This window comes from Hyposmocoma kahamanoa, unplaced genomic scaffold (assembly GCF_003589595.1).
Source record: "Hyposmocoma kahamanoa isolate Upper Pololo Valley unplaced genomic scaffold, ASM358959v1 87, whole genome shotgun sequence".
Lineage (NCBI taxonomy): Eukaryota > Metazoa > Arthropoda > Insecta > Lepidoptera > Cosmopterigidae > Hyposmocoma > Hyposmocoma kahamanoa.
The window spans coordinates 12,322,203-12,342,779 of NW_020654422.1; the positions used below are offsets into that span (position 1 = coordinate 12,322,203).

The 20,577-nt window shown below is 34.6% G+C and overlaps 1 protein-coding gene across 1 annotated transcript in view; it reads right to left on the minus strand.

The window, feature by feature from the left end:
* LOC113235457 overlaps window positions 1–20,577 on the minus strand; it is a 74,022-nt gene that overhangs the window by 9,809 nt on the left and 43,636 nt on the right. Inside the window, exons 9-12 of the mRNA XM_026471149.1 lie at window positions 15,383–15,512; window positions 13,916–14,052; window positions 13,420–13,423; window positions 4,360–4,547 (exon numbers count right to left, since the gene is read on the minus strand). Coding sequence (XP_026326934.1) covers window positions 4,360–4,547; window positions 13,420–13,423; window positions 13,916–14,052; window positions 15,383–15,512 — 459 coding nt within the window. The remainder of the gene's footprint in view (window positions 1–4,359; window positions 4,548–13,419; window positions 13,424–13,915; window positions 14,053–15,382; window positions 15,513–20,577) is intronic.

Here is a 20,577-nt window from a genome sequence, read left to right on the forward strand (position 1 = left end):
CAATCAAACACCAAAAACGCTCTGTGCGCTTACATGTACCTGGAAAAAAAAGAAAAAAGTTCTTTTTTTCCAGGGGATAATCCGTCATGGATATCACCGCCTCACGGGGGAGGCGCGGTGGTTATATGAAGACTTTACTCACTACAAACCCCCGGGTATTCTTCCTACAACCCGCACGGGAAGGGGTTGTGGCCACGTGGTTTACGATCCACGGCCCTTTTTGCAGTTCCACCTGTGAGGGATCACTATTCCCCCTTCATCGTTAGTGGCATGCCGGGAATACTTGGCACGCCAATCAACAAGTGAACCTTTATCCAATGGGTGACTAAAGCCCGCGTTTTTACCAACCAGGGTTCACTCTCAGGGCGGCATTTGGCCCACAAAACCCATATAAGCCAGCCGCCTGCGCCCCAAGCGTTTACGGTGCATAGAATGAGAGGAAGGACCTTCCTCGTACCCGTTCCGCCGCCTCATTCCGCGACATCACGTCAGTGCAGAAAGAGGCCACCGCACTCCACGCCCTACCGACCATAGCTTGAACCACGGTTCACCGCGGTCAGGGAAGATCGCTGGTCCAAAATATTCTATAGTAAAACCATTATTTAAGAAAGGTAATAGAAGGAATATGACCAACTATAGACCAGTTACACTTGTCCCAATACTATCAAAAGTCATGAAAAAGGTTATGCTTGAAAGGCTCAATAGTTTTCTCACTAAATATAATGTAATAACAGAGACGCAAAATGGATTCTTAAAAAATAAATCTACAACTCTAGCCAATTTTAAATTACAAACATCTGTGATGAAAAGTATCGACAAAAAGATCCCTGTAGCAGCCCTATTCTTTGATATGAGTAAGGCTTTTGACTGTGTTCATCATAAACGACTACTAAATAAATTACATAGTCAAGGCTTAAGGGGAAAGGTCAATGACTGGTTCCGGAGCTATTTAGAAAACAGATTTCAATGTACGGAAATTACTGAACTCCAGAATAATCGAAAGATTAAATGCTGGTCAGAGTTTAAGAGAATTAACTCTGGAGTTCCTCAAGGGAGTATACTTGGCCCCATTCTATTTTTATTGTATATAAATGATTTACCAATTATAACACAGCATGAAATGATACTTTTTGCTGATGACATAACAATTTTAGTTAAAAATTATAAAATGTTAAATTTTGAAGACGAAATAAATAGAGAAATAGAAAGGACGGCAATATGGATGAGTGATAACAATCTAAAAATCAACTTAGAAAAAACCAAAGTTATGCAATTTATGTCGCAAAGAAGAAATCCAGTGCAATTAAAAATAGAACACAGAGGTACAAGAATAGAAGAAGTAGAGTGTATGAAATTCTTAGGCCTTACACTGGATAGATACTATCACTGGAAAGCTCACGTGGAGTCTATATGCGCAAGATTAAATGGATTTGTATATGCACTACGGCGACTAACAGAGGTGGCAACAGTTGAAGTGGCGTTGAGTGCTTACCATGGATATGTAGCTTCAATCCTACAATATAGTTTGCTGTTGTGGGGAAACTGTAGCAATATAGACAATGTATTTAAAATTCAAAAAATATATATAAGGTCAATATGCAAAGCTAATTATAGAGAGTCATGCAGACCTCTATTCAAAAAGTTGAATATCCTCCCACTCCCATGCATTTCCATAAAACAGATAGCCACATTTGTAAAACAGTACCCTGACTTTTTTAAAACATGGAAACAGTTAAACATAAGGAAACATCAACTTCGACATCAAATTGATAATATGTTGCGGGCACCATATTGCCGAATATCAAGCATTGAAAATAGCCCATACTTTATGGCCATAAAAAATTTTAACTCGCTACCTAGTGATTTAAGAGTATTGCCACTAAATACATTTAGACGTGAAATAAATATAATGCTAGTTAAAGCTTGCTACTTCTCCGTAAATGAATTTCTGGAATGCAAAAATAACTCGCAAATCAAATAAACCGATTGACATCTGTACAACTGACATATAAGTATATCATCTAATGTGTACTATGCAATGTTTAATGTAATATAATCATAATAGTAAAATCTAATGATAATTCAATATTGACATCTTATATGATTATAACTTCAATATGATAAAATAATAATAGATTTAAATGTAATACTTTGAACTAATGACTTCAACAATTTGTAATAGTTTACTTAAGAATATTTGTCCGCCATTATTGGTAGATTTTTTGTGATACTTATCACTGTTATTTACTAAACATCAAATTGTTACACCAAAAAATCATTTCAATTCATTTCCTCTCCTCCCTCGCCGGAGATCCTCGGCGCAACCGATGGATGGCATACGGCCGTCAGTTCTCGTCCCACCCTGCACAGGTATTTGCCAAAGCAGCCGTGTCCCGACAGGACCTGCACAAGGTGAAAAGACACTCCTCCCTAGGATCGATCCGCCCATTCTCCCAGAACGGGTCGAATCGCTCCGATGGTCCAGTGGCCAGACTTAGGCTCCTCTTGCCTCGCTTGCCACTTCCGGACCGCGAACCGGTGCACGTTTGTCCGCCATCGATTAATGTGAAGTGTGAATTAAAGTGAAGCTCCAGAAGTGGCTCCTCTCGACTGTTTCCTGACTGACAACGCCTCCGCGTCCAGGTCCCGTGGTGGAACCGTATCTGCCATGGCACAAGCCGCCTCGTAAGAGGTGCCGAAGGCGCCGTAGTAGGCGAAATGTCGAGGAGCTGTCGCGACTCTTTTTTCCAATGGTCATAGAAACAGCTAAATTTAAAAAAAACGATCGGCAGAAACAAAGGAATAACTGATTTTTGAAAATAAATTTCATAGCTATATTATAACAATAATTTGAATTGAAAACTAATTAAAATAAAGATCGATAACTTCTTCGAACTTCAAACTAAAAAAACTTCTTACTTCCCAGTATTCACAATCGGCAATTTCATAGGTAAGGACCATTGACCTACCAACAAATGGACATCGGGTCTAATGCAAAAACCATGAAAAAAATGTCCGAGGTTAACCTATACATACGTAGTGACATGTAACGAAATATAAAAAACTAAAACATTAAATTTAAATTGTAACGCCATTGCAGTACTGCCTAAATTTGCTTACAACAATTTAAGGGCCCAAAAACACCATATTTAGCTTCTACTGGAAACTTAACAAAATGCACCATATTTAGCTTCAACTGAAAATTACTTGCAACACAAGAGTAATGGAATAGCCTTTCTCGTAAATATTAATTAATTTTTTTATATATTATTATGTCGAATTTTGTACAAATTCACTTAAAGGTATAATAAAGAGTTTGGCAGATACATACAAATATTACTACAAATGTGAAAATAAGCGCGTACTATAAGAAATGTACCGATATTCTAACTAAACGTGAACTCAAATATCCATAATTCCGATTTATAGCAAAACCGTTACGCTTTCGAGTAATTTTGATGCTTTTTACATAGACAAAAGTAGCTTTTGTTTGTAATCTTCGTAAAAACACGTTATCAAAATTCGAGCTAATGTTATTTCAGGCAAATGTATTTACTGACTTCTGATAGGTAATCCCATGCCGCAAAACGACTACAGCAATATTTTGTTAGCAATAGCTAACGCTTAATAAAAAAATCATTTTAAAAATAGGATTAAAATCAGAGCAACTCTACAGTTTCTTTGTTCTAAATATTTCAATCGCTTGTGGTTCGAACAATTGAAAATGACTAAGAAGTTTATATAAGCTTCTTGAAACTGACGTAATGGGTCTCTTTCCATCTTTTGCGGATGCAATGAGTAGAAAAAGGACAGTAAGCTATTTCATTATTTCGTGTGCTTTTGTAATTTATATTTATGATTCAGTTATAAATGTATAAATAAAATACTACAAAACTGTACAAAATAACACTTTTAAATGACAACTATGATAACATAATATATTTATTTAGTGAAAATATGATACAAAACTCTGTTTTCACACTTTACTGCAGTAATTTTTACAAGTTATTATTATTGTTACTGCATGAGTGACAAACGCGCTGTCACTCGAACAAACGAAGGCTATTGCGCGATTGACGCTCTGTATGCGATTTTAACGCCCTACAGGTGCGGACACTTTTTAGCGCGAACCCGACGTCCATTTATTGGTAGGTCAATGGTAAGGACCTAATATTTTCCAAACTAAAATTAACTTTTTTTAATGGATATAAGCTCAATATACGTACGGCACTACAGTCAGCTAAAGAAACCATATTTATAAGTGCATACAATATTAGATAAGTTTAAATGCAAGAACTTCAAGACCGCTAGAAATGGAAAAGTGTAAAACGTGCTTATTGTTTATAAGCAACTCCTTACCTCGCAAAGAGGATTCAAATAAGGTATCTTCAAAGGGAGTCCTTCCAGCGTCAACGACGACAGTAACGTGGTGTTGGACAGTAACTGAGAAATAGCCTCGATTAAATTGCTCAGCATGAAGTTGGTCAGGATCACAGCCCGTTTGTTTACCGTTTTTGCGAGCCTTTCGCAGTCTATGTGTTCCAGTACTGTAGAGAAATCAGATTGCGAACTAATGAACTTCTGGCATAGACAAATACTTAAGTCCGTAAGTACAAACATGTCTCAAGAATCTCCAAGAGTGATACTGCTTAATAATAAGTCGCTATTTTAATTAATAAGCAGGCTAAAATCTAAGTAGTGTAGTCTAGGCTCTACTCTATGAGTAGAATCACTGGCTGAATGAATAGTTTTGTAATTAGAATGTGTTTTGAAAAATGAAATAAGAAAAGAAGAGAACATCTCGAGATTACGAAATATAACCCAACGCTGAAAATATGTAAAAAAGTACAATAAAGCAAGTTTTGAAGATTATTCCAGTTTTAATTCATAAAAGTACCTCTCGCCACGCATCCTAAGCTTACATACGAAGCTTAATGATTGTATCGATAATTTTTAACCGACTTCAAAAAAAGGAGGAGGTGCTCAATTCAGCTGTATGTTTTTTATACGTATGTTAAGCGATAAGTCTTTTTCAATATGTGAACCGATTTTGATGATTCTTTTTTAAGCAATAAATATAACCACGAAATTGATTCCGTTAAGAAATGTGATTGGTTTCTTGGAAGTCACTCAATAAAATAGAATTTTTATAATAAATAATAAATAAAAAAAGTAGAGCTGAGCAGAGCACAGCAGAGTTAAATTATTTGTTATTATTATTAATTATTTTATAAATTATTAATAATTACTTATTACTAATGTAGTTTTGTAATTATATTTACATATAATTAAAAAAATACAATAAATTACAGACTTAGTAAAATAGAGATTGATAATAATAACAGGCTCATTCGTGTCTTATGTTAATCACATTGGCAACTAGGGAATTTCGTGCACTATGAGTATCAGAGTAGCGAAATAAAGCCCGACGACACTACCGAAAACACTCAAATCAGAAACAATTTAGGAAGTTTGTTCATTATTTAGATCGATTCTACCAGGAACCGAACCGGGGACTTCCTTATCAAGTGCTCAGAGTGTTAACCGCTAGACTAGGTCGACACATGGGTACATGTTCACATATAAAAAATCGTTAAGTAGTTTTTTGTGTGCACACAGAAATCCAATCTATACTATTACAGTCCTAGTAAAATAGCAGTGGTAAATGTTATTTTATATAACGCAACAACTTACGAGCTTGAACGATCTCTTAGGTAAATTACGGTGACAAATTAGTATTACCTTGTTAGACTTGTAAGACTAATAATCAGAAATTTTACAACTGCTATTTAGAAAGTTTATGAATGGTAAACCTAAATTTACCAGTTTTGACTTGTTGTCGGCATCTTATGGAAATAGAATGGAGACTCAGGTCGCAACTTAGAGCGTTCAGGATAGGCGGCCATTCTTGGTATTTAATCCTATCCACACAGAAATCCAGGACCTTTCCATTGCCGCCAGGGATAACAGAGTTCAGAGGAGTCAAATTCTGAAGTTTACAACATTTCAAGTAGCATTGATGGAATATCCTGCTATTCTTTGATTCTGTACCTTTTCCAACCATCCCTTTCCGTGGAAAGATAGTAATATCGAATCAAAAACACATTCGATCACACCGTATTAAATGACTGGGCGCTTCGCTTGCAATAGCAAAAAATGTACGATATAAAAGATGAATTTGTTAAATGACTCAAAAATATGGTGACAGGATGGTTTGAAATTGGAACAAACTGTTTTCGATGACGTCAGGTATACTCTGATCTATGCACATCACTTACTGGTGGTGTGAAAAAAAAATGGTAATTTTTGACAGATCGGTAGAAAATGAAACTATTTTTCCGGATTTAAATCGCGTATATTTGTTTTTTCAAACAAACCGACGTTTTGGGCCCTTTACAGGTCCCATGGTCACGGTTGACTGAGGTGGTACAGTCTTCAACCAGTTACGTCTAATATTGATGCAAACCTCCCTATTTTTTCACTATACTTACAATAGTTATTAATTAAATACCTTATTTTTAATTTTACAAAGAAAAAAGTTATTAAAAAAATAAGGTATTTAATTAATAACTATTGTAACTATAGTGAAAAAATAGGGTGGTTTGCATCAATATTAGACATAACTGGTTGAAGACTGTACCACCTCAGTCAACTGTGACCATCGGACCTGTAAAGGGCCCGAAACGTCGGTTTGTTTGAAAAAGCAAATATACGCGATTTAAATCCGGAAAAATATTTTCATTTCCTATGTGTAACAATCGCGAAAACCTAAGAACTCGATAGATCGGTAGAAGTTTCTCCCCCCATCCACGCATCCATAGGCACGGTACGCCAACACCGTTGGATTGAGTGACGACATTTTACCCCAGGATGCACAGGCTCATGTCTTCCCTTCCTATACAACCCTGGGATTGCATAAGAATGGAAGCCACTCAGTCACGTGGAGGTACGTCATCCTAGTACCCCATTGTACTCCCGTAATGGAGATACAAATCCGCGACGTGTGTACGGTACCTGTAGGGCTGGCACGATAAGGCGCGGCTAGCGCGAGAGCGACATAATGTGCGAGATTTTATGTTTTATGACACTCTCTCGCAAGTCCGCCTTATCGTGCTAGCCCTACTGTACGTCTGGCGCATCCTGGGCAACAATCAGCGTAAGTTCAGGGTTAAGAGCACGTCAAGCTTGACATTTAAGATTTAAATCCAACTCTATGCCGCTTACGATAAGAACGATCCAAAGTACAAAGTGTCAAGCTTGACGTAGTCTGTTCTTTCCTTACGACTATGGAAACCATTTTTTTCCATCCTCTAAGGTTGTGTCAATACAACACATTTTCAAATTGTATTTACAATCTGTAGGTGCCTATACACGTGTAGGTATTGAAGCGCCGAATAGGCGGGAGTCAACTGCCTCCGTGATCGAACGGTTACCATGCTGGACGCGCCACGCTGAGGTCCCGGGTTTGATTGCCGGGCCGGGAGAAGTAACGGCATGGCGTACATTTATTTCTCTCGTGAGTTTGGGTGTAATTTGTGGTTGACTATGTATGTGTCCATGGCACTCGCAATACAGGGTTTTCCTAGTGCGGGACTATGAGTGTGTGCGTTATTAATTACTTATTATTATTATTATATATTATGTTATTACAGTTGTACTGTGATTTGTCTTATTATACTACGGTTGTACATTGCAGCAAAAAGGTTTATACGTCGTCGCGATTGTTAATTAAGTCCTAAGGAGGGAAGCAAAGTAAAACACATTTATTTAAAATATTTGACATTGTTTATATTAAAATACTAGATAATCTAGATATATATACATATATATATAGACACCATACAATTATAACAATACTTATTTACACCATTTCCGCAATCACTTAGAGTAAATATGGAATAACTTAAGAATGGTACCATTTTCCAGAATCTTGTTCACCGATATACATCTGCTACCGTTTAATAAGCTCCGCCATTTTAAAAGCTCGCATGGACATATATTTTAAAGTTTTTGGGAAAGCTGCATAAAACTGCTGGGAAGAACACATATCGGTAAACAGCCTCCAATTGGTATATGTATCAGTGTGGAAATCCCGTTGGGCCACTTTGGTGTAATGCTGCAGTTATATGTAAATGATCTGAATATTATATTACATACATTTATCTACAGACCGCAAATTACGACCAGGGTAGAGATAAACTGTTTTGTTAGAACAAATTTCTTATCTCACACGTTACTTGATATCGAACGATATGATAGTTAGGGCCGACTCTAGTCTGTCTATGAATAAAAAAAAAACTACGGTTGCGTGAGAAAGTTTTTATTTACCGCTATTTCGCCAATAGTAACATGCGCTTCCTGAACACATCACAAAGGTTTATAGTATGTATATAGATAGAGCAGTGTATATAACTGTACATAGTAAGGCATTAAAACACTCGTGTGATGTTTTTATGAAACTCACCTGTCGGCTCGTTTCTTAAACCCACACTCGCCTTTCATTATGGTACAGTCACATAAACTACTATTTTCAACTGGGGGTGAATGGTAAGTTTGAAACTAGGAGTTATCAGGCCTACTTTTATGAATTCTAAAACTGCATCATTAGATTTTTGATGAATACATTTCTCTAGCCTTAAGTCGAACCGACTGATTTTGCAAAATATACCCGCCTTTATTATTATTGCACTCGTCGTATGTGTTGTTAAATAAAAATTAAAACATAAACTGCAGTTCAAGGTATGAAGTACTAAACCGAAAATAGCCCTGACAAATTTGCCCAATAGATAGATAATTAATAATATAGGCAACAATATGAACACCTTCACCACATTCATTCCACTAAGGTTAATTTTTATCTAATGCACTGTACGACTTAGAATTTAGCAATAAAATTGATCCTTTGTATGTATATCGTTTTGATTAGTTTAATCATATTCAGATCATTTAGATGCTGAATGTACGTACTTAATTCTAATATTAAAACTACGAGAGCATTAAAGGAAAAACAATTTTAATTACTTCTGGATATCTAAAAGTTCTTAGTTCTATGTACAAATGGCTTTATTGCGACATTTTGAAATATAGATAGATATTTATAATTTTCATAAACTTTTTTTTATAAAAGGTAGTAATATAGTAAGTACCCTATCCTAATACATATATTATCTCTACGCTAATGTTACAAAGAGGAATCATTGCGTTTTTGAGAATCTCATATTCAACCGAAACTACAAAAAAATCCATATATAATTGTTATGTCGATTCTTATACAGGCTACGTTTTTCCCATTACGACTGTCCTTTATTTTTAAACAATTTACTTCAAACGCAAATAACAACGCATTAGATTGATTTAAAATAAATGTAAAACGTATAAACTGACTCACAGTAAAACATATACTGGGAATTACAAACACTATCTAGTAATTTCGATATAATATGTGACAAGGTATAGCACATTGTGTTACAAGGGCGGTAAGTAGGCAATTACGAACCGATCCGAAAGCCAAGGCTTCAATGGCCCGAACGTTGCCGTTGGTAATTGCTGTTGCGTCGGGGCAGCATGCAATTTTTCATCACACTTGTAAGGAAGTTGAAAAAATAGTTTAAATTATGTATACCATCGGAGATAGTGCAAAGTCGTGTTAGTAGCATTGGTAAAAGGTGCGTATCTACACAAAACCAAATTTTACAGGGGAGGGTTTTAACGTTATTACTTTGTTATATCAATGGCTGCGACTTTCATTTTTGCACAGGAAGTATTAATTTATGTCATGTACGAACTGATAACAACAGATTCCCGTAAATCATGCTAATTTGTTTGCCACGAGGCTTGCGCGGATTTAATATATAACGTAAGTTACGCGGTATTGAAATCAAAGGCATACAATAATTGCAAATTTGAGTAATTTAGACAGTGTAATAACTGAATAGTTAAGTAGAAAAAATTGTATACTGTTTCAATAGATACATAAAAAATACAGAAATTTTGCCTATAGGTACTCATAAAGCTACACGTACCTGCAGATGGATATTTTGGTAGAAATTGATTGGAACTACTCCGTAAGCAAGCCATAAACATGTTTTTTCCTACATTTCGAGATAAAACATAAAGTTTATATTTCTCCATACGAACAAAACAAACTGTTGATGTTATGATGACATTCCGGATAGCTTTTGTTCTTGTGTTTCAGAATTAAAAAATAATTAAGTTTTTTTGTATGGAGAAATACATATATAATTTTTATCCAGCAATATAGGAAAAGTAATGTGTGGCTTGCTTACTGTATAGTTCTAATAATCTTTCCTAAGAAAAAAATATTCATCTAAAACCATCATTTTTTTCAGTCACGCACGTGCTTGAAAAAAAATAAAGGTTTTCATACACTAAAAAAAAGAACAGTGTACATTTGTTGTTTTTTTTTATAATAAAGCGTAGTTCATGTGAAAATAGCTGTTTTTTTATCTCTCATATTATATGTACATATTTTGTAGTTTATACTGCATATTTATATGAGCCCTAATTATTACCATAACTCGAAAGTGAAATACAAACTACTATACATTGTGTTAATAAGAAATACAAAAAAAAATTTACAGCGTATAATGGTTTTCACCTACGATTTTGGGCAGAAATGGGTTAAAACCGGGCGCTTTGGATAAAAACGTGGTTAAAACCCAGGCGGGCAGATTGGATTTTAATCGACTGCCTATTTCTGGACCTGGTGACAGATACGAGGAATTGTTATTCACCGATTTCTGGCTTTCTGTTAGTCAATCGCAACAGGAGTTAAGAAAGCGGGTCCCAATCATATAACTATAATTTTTTTACGTGCACTAGCATTCAAAACATAAATTGGCCACTTGTGTCAGATACGCGGAATTATCCAATGCTAAGTTACACGGAATTAAACTATCCCCGACGATATATGAAATAAAGCCGTCTGTTTTACATTAGTTTTTACAAATGAAGTGAAAAAGTCGACAGTTCCACAAATTTGGATTTTTTGACGCGAATTTACGTACTTACGGCAAAATAGTTGTGGCCGAACAGGCAGTTTGTCCGCGCTCTTCAAAAAATAAAAATAGAACTATTATCGTATGACAGTATAGTAATACTGCTAAACTATTTATGAGCATGTGTGATGATATTGATGCTATAATATCAGGCCATAAATATTACAAATCGAGCTTTAGAAAAAGATTATCGGTATAAATACCACACAGGTACGGCTGACACGAGGCTACGCTCTACAGCCGAAATTATGTATGTATCTATTTGCATTTATTTATTGCGCATTGGCTATAGAGCCATCAGCCTAAAAAGATAACAAATAATTAAGAAACTTAAAAAAGAAATACTTTTTACTAAAAATGAATTCTTGTAAAAACTGGAACTACATTTTTTATTCACAAAGCCGATCGTCTTTTTGTAATGCTCGAAGTGCATAAGTGTATACGGCCTGGTACACTGTCCGACAAAAAATACTAAACAATTTTGTAAATTAAAATAACCTAAAAATTTCCAACGACTAGATATTTAGCAAATAAAAAGACCAGTTGTTAAACTTCACATTACTGTTTACAAAGTGTCAGTATTGTTTTGGCAGTCTGTAGAATCTGAAAGCTTTAACTTAAGACTATTAATATTGTCTAAATAAAAAAAAGACGTACAGCTTGCTAAAAAATAAATTAAACAAACAATTAAACATAATTGTTATTTTAGACTATCATTGAATCTTATTATCTTATCTTCGAGAGTTAAACTCCAGACATCTGACAGCTATGATATTCATTCATTATCACATTAATTGGCTTTGATAACAAAAAGGTAACTAATATCGCGTTCTCAATAATAAAGTTACGAAATTGAAATAGTATTTTATACAATCGTGAAAAAAAAGAAACAAAAAACAAAATAAAAACAGAACAGGTCGAAAATTTAATTAGACGTAGTGTTCATTGCGGGTATCGAAATATTGGTTCTGTTTCATAATTTTATTTACTAGTACTAAAAGTATTGTATGCAACATTACATAATTAGATCTTAAAATCTCGTACCTTGCCAAGTGGCCTAAACACGGTACTGGACTTTAGGACTCATTATGCAACGATTGCATAAAAAATATTATTTTATTAAATATTATTATTTTAATTTTTAAACTGGTATAGTAAACGTCAATGAAATTAGTATATAATAAATAATATCCGCTTAGTTAAACGTTTTTGTTGGAGCAAGGTTTATAATTTACTCCCTACCAATTTTTTTCCATGCCTCTCCATCAGAATTACTTTAGAATCTAGCTTCAGCTTCCTAGATGAGTAGTTTTATCGTACGATGCTGTAAAAGTATTTCCGGAAATCCGGAATTCGAAAAGTAATTAATTAATAATTTGTGGTTTTAACCACTCCATGCCACTCTGTGTATCTATATCTAGTCATTTGGAACACCCTCTACCAGGGGTCGGCAACCTTTCGAGATCGGAAGAGTCCAAAATTACATTTTACAAAATTTCGATTTTTATAGGTTTTCTTAATAAAATATTTAATGTTTTGCGTATGGAACTAAAGATCTGCAATTTCATATCGAAAGAGCATACGCATACGGCTCGCGAGCCACAGGTTGCTGACTCCAGCGCTGTACTAACCACTGATTATAATATTTTTTAATTTTGTATTCTCGCCCTTTAAGAATAAAAGTGCAAGGTGGCGTGAATTATGTAGCAGGGAGTGTATGTTGAACAGCTGACATTATCTCCTCGCGAATTGAAACTAAAATTGCATCCATTTACGCGTCTAATAAGGTCCATTGTTAACAAGTTCAATAAAGGGCACATTGTAAGGCATGGCTGTGAAATATCCAATGTAGGTTAAGGAATAACGTCTATATATTTAGATTTTTTGACAACTGATGTTTACAAGTTTTTTATTTTATCATACCAAGTGATGGGACGAACAAGTCGTGCGCCTGGTGGTAAGCGACACGCCTATGCATAACAGTTGCATTGCCGCTTAGAGCTTTAAATCGCAAAGATCTGAGAAGCACTACCACAGCGCCCGTCACCCTAAGACATAAGTTAAAAAGTTCCATGTGCCTGTAATTGCATCAGTTTTTGGGATTATGGCCTCTTTGGCTCTGAACTTTATTCTGATATCCTTTTGAATGCAGATCGACCAACTTATCCGCAATAAGGCATTAAGACGCAATAAGGCAATAAGAGGAACTAAAGTCTTCTAACAGTCTTTTGCCATGGTTACTGGAAGCACTGTGCGGACACGGTTGTTACTACCAGGGTTGTTGCGAATATCAGCAGTCACATCCGCTGATAATCTGAATAAATTAAAATATCCGCATCCGCATTCATCGATGCTTTTACTCATTGCGGATGTTCGAGTCGTGATATGACCTGAAAGGCACGCTGCTGGAATAATTTACAAGCCTTCCAGAACTAAAAGCCGAAAAAGCAGCTCAGCTGAGGCTTTTGAGCTATAATTTTAATAAAATTCCACAATTCAGCCAGGCAGATTGATTGCTTTCATGTAGATTGTTTCTTTTGTTAATAAATATCACAAAATTATTGAAATAATATTTTATTACAATACCAAAGAAAATAGAAAGTTTTTTCATTCAGTAAGGATGTATAATTTGCGCGTTTTTTTAATACATAAAATAAGCATCTGCATCAGCATCCGTCGATGTTAAGGTAAAAAATCAGCATCCGCATCTACATCTGCTGATGTGTAAATAACCTCCTTCAGCAACCACCCTGGTTACTACACACGTGTAAGTATCTACAATTATACATTTGTAAAGTACAGTCAGATGCTACCCACTCATAAGTAACGTATATGTTATTCTTAATACAAGTTAGAATTGGTTGTTACGCATAAGTCACGTAGCTGTTGTGTCCAACCCGTTCGGACTCTGGCACATCATCACTTTCGTCACCAGAGCCTGAAATGGACTGTCGCCGCCACTCGCTCTCAGGATCTGAGAAGATGTTTGTGTCTGTTAATTCATCGTCGTCTATTTCATCGATGTCCAGTTCATCTGAAAACAAGTATTGGTTTAATTGACAATTTTATAGAGAGTATCCTATATTTATTAATATTAAATACTGTGCACTGATTATACAACCACGTAGATAATAAATAAATATAAATATTAGACAACATCACATACGTTGCTCTGATCCCAAAGTAAGTAACGGCATCAGTGGCCAAACGGTTACCAGACTGTCATGCAGAGGTCCCAGGTTTGATTCGCGGGCAAAAATATTTGTATGGCCTACATTTATTTCTCTCGTAAGTTTGGGTGTAATTTGTGGTTGTTTGGTGTATGTATCCATGGCACCCGCGACTCAGAGTTTCCCTAGTGCGGGGTTATGTTGAGTGTGTGCGTTATTATTATTATTTAAGTAACTAAAGCACTTGTGTTATGGAAATCGGAAACAACGACAACGGTACCACAAACACTAGACCAGAGATAACATAGAAAAGTTAGTTTCTACATTGACGGGATCGAACCCGGCACCTCAGAGATGGCGACCCCATGAAAACCGGTGTGCAAGCCGCTCGACAGTGGAGGTCGTCATAAGATATTTATATTATACATTATAATATAAAAAAAAACGATAAACATATTCTGTTTTTTAAGGGTCTATGTCTGACAGTGGACTGCAGCAAGTAAATTAAAGCAGACACATAAAGAAAAAAAATAAAATAATCCTATTTCCCTTTTTATACATCGTTCTGTCCAAGCGGGCGATGCTGTCACCTAACCGCGTAATTTGAAAGCCACTCTGAAGATCAGAGTCAAATTGTAAAATAGTAGCAGAGAATACTTTATAATATACTACAAATGCATAATTTAAAACACAGAAAGTTACATAGGTTTGGAAATTTATAGTGTATTCTCACTCTAATCTTTAGTCGGGCTTTCAAGTTCGGCTCCTGCTGATAGCTGACATAAAGGCTGATCAAATTCAAATGATCTTTTATTCATAGGTAAGCAAATTACATTTGAAATCGTCATATTAATTAAACTATACTGCTCTTTCTTAAGGTAGAGTCCCCTGAAAAGAATGAGCATGAAACTCTATATTTATTTCCAACATCTTAGATGGAGACGACCTGGCAAAGCTAAACGGGTCACTACCACGGATTCGTGTCATCCAAGTACGCATAAGCTGTGTAATAAACCTATAGAATAAAGTTTTTGTTTCACTATAGTTGAAAACCTCGTAAATGGCAAATTTTGAATATCAACCGGAATCTTATTAGTTATTATAGAAGTTTATACATTGCTCTTTCAATGAATCTGTGACGTAACTTTGTGAAGACTACTGTCAAGAATAACTATCCTTTATTATATGACTCACCATTATCAGCCAAGAGCTCCGTCGACCAGTCGTTGTCGAATTCGAGTTCTTTGTTGACAGAGCGCTCGTATTGCGACTGTACTACATCCGTGTCTGCGTCTGTGACATCGTATATCTCTGTCATTTTCACCTGCAAAAAAAGAAAGATCTAGATTACGTTGAATACTGGTTGAAATCGTGTCGCGTTGCATTTAAACCTCAACGCCATTAAGGACTATACAGAGATAAAAAGTGTTATAAAGTTCACTCATAGACATGGCGAGGTTAACATTTTATAGCGTTTTTTCGTTCTTCGCGTCTTCTCTACGTACTTTACTAGACTTTATATATATTAGACTTTTTGGTTATTGCAATAGCAAATATAGTAATGTATATACAAATATCAAAAACATGTCATACATATAATATTTTCTATTTTTAACCGACTTCAAAAAAAGGAGAAGGTTCTCAATTCGACTGTACGTTTTTTTTTGTATGTATGTTACGCGATAACTCCGGTATTTGTGAACCGATTTTCATGATTCTTTTTTGTTGGAAAGAGGTCTTTTTTGTTAGGTACGTCCATAGTGGTCCCATTTATTTTGAAGAAAATTATTCACCTCTAAGGGTGGCTGTTCACGCATGATTATAAATAGCGCCTAAAGTTTATTATAAGGAGCAATTATTTTAATGGTTGGTTTTGCTATTCTCCAATTCAAGGCGTTTTTCTCTCTCAATATACTTTGAGTAGTGAGAACCGATTTGTATTATTTCATGTCCCGTATAGTGGTGAACTAGGGGATGAATCCGGGTTTGCGCACTTTCCGGTAACCGATTTCAATAAAACTTGGTAATTATATGTAATTCCACGTACTTTTGACCTCGGTTTTTTTAGTACTCTGTGCTGAGATTATTAATTATGAGATCATACGGCGAACGGACTGCGGTGTACCTGGTCCCCGGGCATATTAATGACCTACCCTCTAAATTTTTTTTTTTAACATTTGCAGTACCACTCAGAGCTTTAAATCACAAAGATCTGAGCGCACTACCACTGCACCCGACCGACACCCTGAAACATAAGTTGACAAGTCCCACGTGTCTGTAATTTCACCAGTACCCTTACCCTTCGAAACCGGAACGTAGTAATATTCACTGTTTGGCGGCAGTACTTCCCTGGATGAACTCTTTCACGCTCTACTACTACTAAAAATGTTTCAGAAGCTTAGATTCGTAATCACCACAGCTGATTAGTTGATTTTTCTTTTCTATTTTGCGTAAGAATACTTCATTACAGTATGTATGATATAGTATACTTTATTAATAGTTTACTATCTTATTTTATTATAGTACGATTAAATCATTGCATGCATTGCCGATGCAGACGACATACAGCATTGATTCAAACCTTAGTGGTTTCTGTTTCTAAATTTTGTAATATTTGTCTGTAATGTGCCTATGTAATTGATTGGTAATATATATAAAAAAAGTGACTGTATCCGTAGTGAATTCATAGTTATTTTTAAATAGTTTAACAGCGTACCTACATAACCTTTGTACCTGACACATTCAAACACCTCATATAAACATTATTTATAGTTTCATATACATACGTATTGTAATACACTTGTTTTTTACATTTTTTGATATTGCAATAGCAAATTATTGTAATATCAATACAAATATCAGAAGCATGTCATACCATGTTTATAAAATTATAAATAATTCATATCAGGTATCTGAAGGTGTCAGGTACAAAGATTATGTAGTCTGTGAACGTACTTAAAAATAATGATGATTTCACTACGAATGCAGTCACTTAATAACTTATCATTAAAAATAGAAAATATATGTACATTAAACAAAAATCGCTGTCTGACCTTGCCAATTATTAGCATTTGTACAATCAGTCATCACCTGTATTTTATGCCAATTAATCTTATCTTAAATTATACTTAATGATACAATAAATATATACCTATCGTTTGGCTTTGAGTAGGTATCACTTAATAGTATTCCAAACGTAAGTAAGTCATTTTAAGAATCAAAAACCCATTGGGTAAATGTAGAATTAGATATCAATGAAAAAAACAATGTAGTTTATAATAAAATTAATAAAAATGATGCAACCGAGAACGTATTAATTTTTATGAGTAGCTTTTTTCTCTTATAACCTACACACACTCCCACACATATTCAATCATTTCCATTCTACTCACAAGGAGGTCACTACTCACATCTAAAATTATAAGTAACTTTAAATTTAAACTCAAAGTCCCTAGACTTATTTTAGAAGACAATGTTATTTTTTAAACCAGTCATAGTTCTTGTATTCATGTAAGAATTAATTTTAATTTAATTTATAATTTTAATAAATAATTAATTAATTTATATAACAAATTAATTTTAATTAATTCAATTAAGAATTAATTATCTAGTTCAGACACAGATGTCTTGCCCTAAATGCAACATTGCAAACTTAACACGAGTAAGTTAAGTTATGAAATAAATAAATTTATTATTATTATAGTTTAATAAAATTGTAAAGAGACAACGACCAAAACTGTTTTTATACTATACCTACGATAGCTTACAAACAAAGCCACTATCTTGTTCTTGTTTAACAAGAGGTTATTCACTATTACTCATCGGGCGAAGTTCGGTGATAATTATTTTATTATTTGTGGTCTTGTGTACGTGAAAGGACAACTGAGAGAAATTGATAATTATCATTTTCATAAAACTATCAGTGACCATTTAATGAGCACAGTTCTGTAGTCCTTTCTTCGGCTACAAGCGAAAAGGGATTTCTTCTTATACCAAATAGTTGATCATTTAGTTTTATTTTGCAGTCCTTAATTACATGTTTATATAGGTCTAGTTTTTAGCAACACATTTGCGTTATCAGTGGTGTCAAAAAAGTCGTTTAGAGGGCATAATGTCATATGTGCCAGCTGCAATTATGCGCACGAGCACCAGTTGTGATCGGTGTTACAAATCGACCGATAATAAACCGATTTTTTTATGATATAAGTGACGGGACGCATAACAATTACAAGGCGCCCACCACACTGAGACGTAAAGTTGACAAGACGCATATGCCTGCACCAGCATCCAAGGGAGTCACCACACTTATAAATACGGATACGCATTAACCCGGTCAGAAAAATCTTAGTGATCATGTATAAGAACAAAAATGACGTTGCGCGTTTCGCATCGGCGATCAGAGCGGAAGCGAGTTGCACAACATCTTTTTCGCTCTTATTGCAACGACATAATTATTTTTCTAATCGGCGTAAGGCGATTCCGTGTGAATTGATTGATGATGATGATTCCCTTACTTTTCAAAACTGGAACGCAATAATGCTGTCCACTGAAATTCAGCGTTACAGCCTTTTCTCGGCGGTGAGATTAGCTGAGTGGATCCTTTTACATACGCCACAGCGGCACACAGAAAAAAAGGATTTGTACTAATAAGAAAGAGCAATTTCTCAAAATATTTGCTAATTCTAACTAAACTATTTATTAAAAGTAATAAAATATTGTCATTACAAAAATACTGCTTATCTTTTTCTAATACAATTTTACTCTTAACTTTATTCTAACTTTTAGACACATACGTTCACTTCAAGATTTTATTTCATTTCTACTAATTGGACATTACTTACATCAAGAAATTTTTACCTCTTACATCAAATTTAAATAATCTTAAATGAATTCAAAATTTCTTGGGTGCATTTTAAGAAAATATATTCTTAAACAAAAAAAGAAGTAGTTTGCTATTCAGATTCATATTCTAAATTCTAGAGTATATTCTTAAAGCAACATTTCGTTGCGTGCGTTTTCATAGTCAATATTGACGAGACATGTCGCCGAAGGCGCACGCGGTAACGATTACTTTTACTGTGCTTGTAATCATAAAAATCATATACAGTTATTTATCCAAAGAACTGTTATTTATAGTCATAATTTAAGAAATTTGGTTTCAGCATGAAATCAAACTACACTTGTAACAAGCACAACTTTAACATGCAATTAGATCCATCACGCCACTGCTAGATGGCATTAGTTGTACTCTGAAACGCGCTATCGTTTTGTTAACTTCAATAGTATAAAGTCATCTCATATATTTGGAATTGTTAGTACTGTCTGCCACTGTAACGTTTATACGGCACTGTATGGTCCTATATTTGAAAAGATTCCGTCTTATTTATTTATTTATTTATATCTGCTACTTTAAGGTTTGGCACTGTACCGTGTGCTTTCACGCCAGTGAGACATACTGTTGGGTCCATAGCCCTGTAAATTTACCCTTTTTGATATTAGAAAACATAAAGCTTCAGTCAAATAATTAAGTATCTCTCAATTTTTCATTCTTTTTTTTCCAAATCAAAATCGGACATTTCTAATAACAAATAAATATTTTGTTGAACTTAGAGTGGCTTTGTGACTTGAAGTAAATTAATTTGCTCTTGGATTAAATATTTCTGTCTTATAACTAAAATACACTTTTGAGACGTTTTTTTACTATTATCAAGTAATTATTCTCTAGCGTCTATAGGGAGAGGATCGTTTTGTTGGATTTAATAAATTTGTCTTCATAAAAAGAATTTTGTCTTTTTCTAAGTAATCTGTTTTTACCGTGCATACATGACATCTACTTAGGACACAATAGTGTTGACTATTTAATGTTTTTGCTTTGCAAGATTTTATCTTTATTTTATTTTTTGTTATTCTATATTTTTTTTGTTTTAATTTAACTTTATCTTTTTTTAAATTTCTTACTATATATTTTGGTGCTGTGTAATAAATGATTTTTGTATTCTATTCTATCTTATTCATTTGGCGGTAGAAATATGTAAGACGGCAGAACTTCCCTGAACAAACTCTTTCAAAAGGAGCTCTACTGCTACTAAAAAGCAACGTTTGTTTTGGTAGAAAACTCATTTAAAATCTTCGTTTCTGTTTAGCTATTATTTTTATCCTGACAACCTCTAAATTTGCACTTAGTTTTCTCTTAACATCCAATCACTACCACTTACTACATAGTTTGTTATTCCGTGTTTAAACCCATTTTTTTGGAGTCAGTCTTTTGGTGTAAAGGTCAAACCTTCCACAACACAATATATCATCAATGGTTGCACTTTAGGGAGTAGCAAGTTGCTACCTATAGTTGCTACTAGAAACCATAACAAAGAGGCATATTTGATGCTAAA